Below are 8144 nucleotides of genomic sequence, written 5' to 3'. Positions count from 1 at the left end.
AAACTATGCATAGCAAATTATGTTTTAATTAGTTAGGACACTCTTCTTTAAGCGAATATTGTACGAGATTTGACCAGTTTCACGACATGTACACACAAGCAATAGACAGTGTCTATATGTAGTAAACATCGAGTGGTACATCAAGTGATTAAGTGAATATAAAAAAAAAGGCGTGGGAAATATATGATGCTATTAATATATGGATTATATATAATATGTTTTAGTGACAACAATTCGGTTTTGGAAATTGGAATTTATACGCATTCTACGTAAAAAATAAGCACAATATATAATAAGGTTAACGAATACAAAGTAATCATTTGAATGTTCATAATCACGAATTGTGCGATTGAGTTATGTTATACAACCTTTCTGCCATTCAACATTAACATTTTCATCACGTAGCTACCTTACCCCACCTTTACGCAAACACACATGGCGCAGTGTAATTTACATTGAGTCTAATTTAAGTATTTGTTGTGATATATTCTTAGTGAATGACGATGATTAGTTAAACATAAACGTGTATGTTAACTATTACGCAATATAAGAATATAGCATGATTAGTAACGAGAGATATTGGGAGTAACAATACATTATTAGTATGTAGTGTTATCTTTATGTGGAGTTTGAGACGTCCACTTGAACTGCAAACCGAATACGCACATTCTCGTCATTTACGTAATGAACAGCGTACAGCTTGGGAACATAAAGACACACAATGGTGACGTAAGCATTCAACAGTATAGCACATGATAGGACAGAAACTTTAAATGTGGAATCCTGTACGGTTATGTAGGTCGGTATAAATGCCATCCAAATGACCAAGGTTGTGTACACACTCAGGGCAATAAAGCGGGACTCGTTGTAGTTATCAGGCACTTTGCGGGTTTTAAAAGCAAACCAACAACAGAGAACGATTAGTAAGATATTCCACGCCACAGAAGCTCCTATCTCAGCTGCGCTGACGTTGCAGCTCAACTCCACTCTTTTCTTTGTCTCAATCGGCATCTCAAGGACTGCGTTGGGTGGAATTACTATTGCCCATATCACGTTGATGCACAGCTGAAAGTAAACAGTAAATATTTCATGTAATTTAAGCAAAACCAATTTCACGTCGTTTCTGTAATCATTATAATTGTCATTGTATTCTTACAGTTATCATGTAAACTAAATTCAGCTGCACATATATATACAGATGATCACTGTTTGAGAATCAATCGATAGTGACCTGTCAGGAATATTTTCATATTGAGACAAAAAGTAAATTTATCGGTGGGCAAATGAGAGTAGGACAATCCTTCAAATTACAGTTTAAGCTTTACAGCATTTTAGATAAAATGTAGATGCTACTAAAACATAATATGACAAGTTCGAATGAATTAGATGAGAGGATTACAACATTCATATGCATATTCATAAAGTGTGTGGTCTCTGTATCACTTTTTGAACATAACCATTATTTCGCGAATTTGGGTCATGGACACTATAAACAAAAGCTGCACTGTAATATGACAAGTGAATGACGTCACAATGCTGTAAGCACTAAATTATCATTGGTTATCGCAAAAAAAAGACGAAAGATGACAATTGACAAATTAAAATTATGATGTTTTAGTTAAAAACAGAAAAGACAAAACAATTCATATACCTTGGCATTTGTTATACGCTCAACACACAGTGTGTTAATTATATTTCGCGTTTGAAGACAATTAATACTATTTTTATATTATAAAATAGGATCCATACGGTCACGTGACATACACTACTTTTCGAGTCAATCTCGTTCATTCATCATCACTAACAGCTTTCACTTAAATGATTAGTCGTTACTATTATCTATTAACAATTATAATTTGATAAAAAGACACATGCCCCAAATATCTATAAGCTGTTCATTCTTCGAAGTCGAAATCATTTCACCATTATTCGGTTTATTATAATGGAAAATAAACGTATTTTTAGTTTGAAGAAATCTTTTCGGATTTTTGCAATTGAGTTGGGACTGGGGGATTCATTCAAGAGCTGTAACAAAAACAACATCATATTGAGTTCTTAACAGGATACCGGATCTTTAAAACCCAGGAAGAGGCGGAAACACTATCTCGTGATAATTTGCATTACTCTCCGCAGAAACATCTGCTTATACAAGTTATTACACGGAAATCTGCAAATTTCCCGCCAACGACCCCCATACAATAACCAATGTCGTACAATCTCAGGCGAATAGTCGCAAACAACGTATTGCTAGTGTGTTCCATGTATGTGTGATGTTCGTTTCCATGACTACAAACTGAATATAGTCGTCTGCCTTGGGTGTGAAAATGAGAGCCTTACCTGAATGACAATAATCGTGGACGTGATGATAACTTGGGACGTCGGTCCTATCATGGTGAGACGTTTTGTCGATTTTGAACTAGACTTGAAGATCCTGTATATACGTACCACTTTGGTCAGCATGGGAGCATACGTAACAGTGAAACATAACATCAACCCAAGGCGCACCAAAACACAGGTCGGCAAAGTTGGTTTAGCCACAAAAACAAAAACCATTATATAGGAGAAAGTGACTCCGGCCAACATTATATAGCTCAGTTCACGACTAGATGCCTTTATCAATGGTTTGTTTCGATATATTACATAGCCGAATGTTGTTATGACGGATATCGCAAGTCCGATCAACGACACTGAGATCAGCGAAACTGCGATTGGCTCATTCCATTCCAAATACGTTGGCAGTATCGGTTCACATCTCATGAAATCTATATCTGGCCAATTTAACAACTCACAGGGACGACATTCTGTGTAATTGTTTGCTGGAATTTCGTTATCGCGACATTGAAAACAATCCCAACAGCAGACGTCGCCATGGGGTATCACGATGTGACCCTTCGGACATGGTTCACTGCAGACAGATTTTGGTGTCTCCGCTTTTGGATTCGTCTCGACACCCCATGTAACAGCGCCATTGTCCATGGAGAGCTTTTCTTCATCTGCAAGGGAGTCCCAGAACCCGACCGTCACCCTCTCGTACCGACCATTGATCAACTGTAAATTTTTTACAACGTATTTACCGAGGAGATCGCCATTTTCGTCGAACTGAACGAGTCCTCGAGTTCCATAAAAACTGCTATTTCGCAGGTAAGGCAACAAAGCGCGACCATCAGCTTTAAGGAAGTCTTCACATACGCCTACCCCGTTCCCACATAGGTGGTACCGCATCGATTCCAGACTGAATCCGTATGTGTAAACAGCGTCAATAACAGCTGATATGCCCATGTTGGCACTGAAACCATCCTCCTGACTTTCGCCCATATTATAATGAGTCCAATATTCGCCCAACCAAGGATTCTCACTACTTTCCAGTGCGATTGTTTTGAAGTAACTTTCATAACCGTCGGATCTGGTGTTGAATTGTTCAATAAAAAATCCGCCATGTCCTACACCCCCATTACCGTTGGCGACTAGGTCGTAAACGCCATCACTGCCTATCCAAATAAACTTGTCAGTAGCGTTAGCTCTTTTAACGCCTTCAAAGACACGGTTTGCCATATACACAACCGAGAATATAACAACGACTGACGCCTCTCGGTGATCTAAGAGATTATTTACAATTACATCAATCTGTGCATCATTGGCGAATCGTGATACTTCCTCCGCTGTTGCTATACAGATGTCGAGAAGGGCTGCTTGTCTTTTTATTTCGTTAGCGCCGTATTTACCATACGATCCATCGGAATTCACCAATGAAATGTACGTCCAATTGAAATGCCTAATAACATCCATCATGGTGCTCACTTGTAACCGATCGGGAGGGACTGCTCGTAAGTAAAAAGGGAACGCCGATTTGTCGCTCAATTCGTCACTGGATGCCATGTAGGTAATCTGCGGCATGTGATACAATCCGAAGACTCGGCTAATCGCAGCGCTGACAGAGCTACGTCGCGGTCCAACTACACCTTTCAATTTATGCCCGACACCAGCAGTACCATCGCAGAGGTCGGACTTAGTGATGTTTTCTAGAAGAGCAAAAGTGGCTGACAAGGCAACGTCCTCTGACACACAACTATCATAAATCTCATATCCGATTGTAACACCGGGCAGTATGTCTTGTCTGGAGTTGATTTCCTCTATAGTGTAAACCATGGCTTCCACGCGATGCAGCACAGACACCGCGTCCAAATTCACGCATTCTCGATTGGAATCGAAAATATGCAAATTCAATAGTCCTCCTAAGATGATGTCACCGTCTTTGTAGAACTTTGTATCAGTCAGCCGCGGCACGTGGTTGCCATAGACTAGCGCATGGATAGCGAAACATGTAAACCAAATGTTACGATTCATTATCGGTCTCTAACGCATTATATCAATTCGTGATGTTTATCGTAAGTGAATGTGGATAGAACGCGATTCAAAATTCAACCGATGAAACCTCCCTTGCCAAATGAGCTGATGTATGATAGAGCGACACATTTTATAGGCTGATTGCTTCCTACATCTTTGAAGAACCAAATTAAACAGGATGTGAATAATTCATAGCAACGTATATGATACGTCACATGCTACTAGTTACAACTCCAATCATTGTAACGATTAACATACATATGTCAATGAAACATATATAACAATCACAAACGTATAAGTCGTAAATGTCGAGTTCATTTCCCCTCTTATTTAATCAATATATATATATTAATTCTAAGCGACCGCCTCATCACTAGTATACATACACTTGCAGATATAGTGTCACATTTCATGACCCACTTCTGTTATTATTGAACAACACATTAAAACTAAACATAAATATGCTCTGTGTCAACCAGAAACAACATATGTATACCAAGACACCAGCGTTGTTTATAACCAAGATACTTCTGTATGTTCGAATGGTATACAATGTCACAACCTTACTGACATGATGTTACGACGAGATAAAACGCAATTGACCGAACAGTCTATTTAAAAAATACTCCGTTAACTTTCCACCATTTTCTATATTTAGTAATATTGGTACTACCAACTTCCAGCATTTTCTTATTTTACCAACATCCTGCATACTAAATGGCATTTATAATAAATGGACAATTTGTAAGATCATTGTTCTAGTTTTTATGAGTGTTCTCCCCAATTCCAGGTTGTTCGTGTCATTTTACTACTCATGTTTCGTAGAAGGGATGTATGGTGTATATTCACTGTGATCAGGTCTTTGGAATGTATTCTTCAACATCAGTACCGACGTGAATACACGGGTATACACTTAAATACCCTGCTTTGCGTTCCTTAAATTAACGTTCTTCTCTATAGACATGTACTTAGTTTAATTAAAAAAAAAGAATAATATAAATTACGTGTTCTTTGAAATATTATTTGATATGATATTTTATATTCAGTACGCAATATTTTTACTTTTAGCAAAGGCAGTTCAACACATGCCAAAGACGACGGGTTAAGCAGAACAGGCTCAACTACCATCATTATGTTATCTTGAAGTTTGGAAGTTTATTGAGCACTTCATTTGGATCGGCGTCTGACTTACTTGGCCCAAGGACGAGGATATCAGTAACTATAGATTTATTATATACTATAGACCCTAATACCAAACAACACATCATATGTGACGCCTACAAGTAAGTATCATATTGCACGTGACTGAATTTCGTTATATTGAGAGATGATTTATTGAGATTAAATTTCCATTTTGTTCAAGTAATCAATATCAATACACATAAATCCCATAGGTATATATGGGCAAATTGAGCTCATTATCTGATTGCCCTCGTCTAATAGAAACCCAAATCATTGAGCTTTCCCGGGCTTTCCAGAATCGACAAAAAATTGCTTGGAGATACGGCTTAATTGTTTGAATTTAAGTAATACAATATGCTTGTAGTAACTTTAAGCGTCAATGGTATTAAATCACACAATAATTTGCCCCTACTGAAATTATATACTGATATAATTCGAGTGTCATATTAAATAGTGAATAGGGCACTTCAAAGTTGGACGTTGATATAATGGTATATACACTGAAATGAAAAGAAAATACGATCGGTAATTTAATATTCGCTACAACCTATAGCTATTTAGACTATTATAGTTCTCAAGAAAATGGCGCGACATTTAGTCTAAATTACATCAGGTGATTTTTATAGCATGACATAATTTTGTATAATTTGGTTTAAGCTTAATTCATTGCTCAACAGCGTACGTCATTGGAAGACATTTAACAAGAGTGCAATTATCTTCATTTGGTAGAAATATACTTAAATTATTGCTATGCGCAAAAGGTTATATTTTACTTGAATCGTCACATTATTCACAGAACACACAAACACTATTTCAGTTGATAGTATGTCCGACGTTTTCTAGAATCTCATTAATTGTAAAAACTTATAGATATGAATGAGTTATGTATCACTGTGGATATAATGAAGGAGATACTACGAAATTGTAAAATTATAGTTTTTTTTTGCATTGAATTTCTTTTGAAAGATTGACGTCAAAACTACGTCCTCTCAGGTTTGGATTGAATGGAGTTTTTAAGAACCTTTCCCAGCTTGTCTAGTTAATGAGACATGTATTGCCGTCTTTAAATTTGATACATTTTTAAAGCAGTACGCATTTGTGCAAAGTTAAAAATCGTGTGTTTAATTTCACCAAACGTGTTTACCGATATGTCGATCGACTTAACGCAAATCTGGGTGAATTTCGCGTATCAGTATATTTGACATTTAAAATTTTCTGACGATAATCTAAAATTGGAGTAAGACTTTATTGAGTTGCGGCAAGTATTTTCCGTGCCATTGATTGATGCGTTTAAGAATAGGTATAAAAGAACGCGTAATTAACAAGAACTAACATTAGATTCGAAGACATTCTTTTTCTCGGAAACAATTAAGAATGTTATCAATTCACAGTACAGGTGAGTGGATCCATGGATGACGGGAGACTTATGCGATGTGTCATCAGAACAAAACACACACATATGTATATAGTTGTTTGAAATTGTGCGTTAAATTGCTAAGAACATTTTCCGGTAAAAAAAAGATATTAGTCATTTACTACGGATATGACCATTAACAAAGGATGCCAGCTACATACACACACGTGTAAATGTCAGGAAATGAAACTGAATTCAGTTATTATTGGTTGAGTTCAACTCCCTTTCAAAGTACAGTATAAGCAAAGTACATGTACATATAACATATATCCAAGTCGGTTTCACAATATGAATTTAACTTACTATTATAATTATTGTGTAATGTAACATCGCATACATACCGAAATCATTAGTGATCCTAATATGCACGCATTTAATATTGTTTACACAAACTAATTGTGTATGTATATATGCATTGTAATCATTCAGTGGGTTTCGCTCAAACGTGCTGATGGTGGCACTTTTTGTTTGGTTTGAGCGTATACAATAGGTCGGAAGAACTAGTGCTGTTTTCAGTAGACCATATGAACCCTTTCAACATTACTATTGAATACTACTATCATTACGTTGTGTAATTACTGAATGTGACGCGCTTCCTTCGTCATTATTTACAACCCTACTTGTTAATTGTGAACAAGTAGTTTATCTTGTTAAGCCTTTCAAATGCGTTGGTGGTTCAACACAGTGTATTAGATGTCAATAATTGTTAAAACCATAGGTCGTGTATATCATAAACACAGTTATTAGACTTTCCTGTTTCCATAAATTAAGTACTATATGTTGAATATTTTCTTAATATTAAGTATGTTTCATGATAGTAATGGGGTCTTTAATGGAGAGTCAGGCAGTGAATTATTTTTGTTATATAATTAGAGAGCTAATGGCATCTAGTGTAGTGTAGATACTGCTTAGGACATGCTCGGTTTTACCCTAGCGTACAAATGTATTCAGACGTCTGAAATTCAGTGCATGAGGGCGCACATCGATTGCGTCTGATTCATCTGATTCTGATTCACCACATAACCAAGCACAACAGAACTTCAAAACAAACATTCATGGGTGACTCATAATGTACAAGGGATTGTTTTAGAGACCAGTTCATACACAGATACAAGGGACACGCTCAAATAAATTGTATAAATAATACTTATGCACAATGATTTTTAACGTAGGAATATGTGAAATCACGCAACCTACACATGAC

General features: G+C 36.6%; 1 protein-coding gene across 1 annotated transcript; it reads right to left on the bottom strand.

Annotated features, from left to right (window-relative positions):
• Positions 1-617: 617 nt before the first annotated feature.
• LOC100368806 (metabotropic glutamate receptor 1-like) lies at positions 618-4344 on the bottom strand. Its single transcript, XM_002739736.2, has 2 exons — positions 2338-4344; positions 618-1065 (listed from the first exon to the last, which is right to left on the bottom strand). The coding sequence occupies exons 1-2, from the start codon at positions 4342-4344 to the stop codon at positions 619-621; spliced, it is 2454 nt and encodes an 817-aa protein (XP_002739782.1). The 3' UTR covers position 618.
• Positions 4345-8144: the final 3800 nt, after the last annotated feature.

The sequence above is a fragment of the Saccoglossus kowalevskii genome, chromosome 10, assembly GCF_978046115.1.
Source record: "Saccoglossus kowalevskii chromosome 10, keSacKowa6.1, whole genome shotgun sequence".
In the NCBI taxonomy this organism is placed as follows: Eukaryota; Metazoa; Hemichordata; class Enteropneusta; family Harrimaniidae; genus Saccoglossus; species Saccoglossus kowalevskii.
The sequence above is the reverse complement of the archived record's forward strand: the minus strand, read 5'-3'. Positions and strand labels throughout refer to the sequence as shown.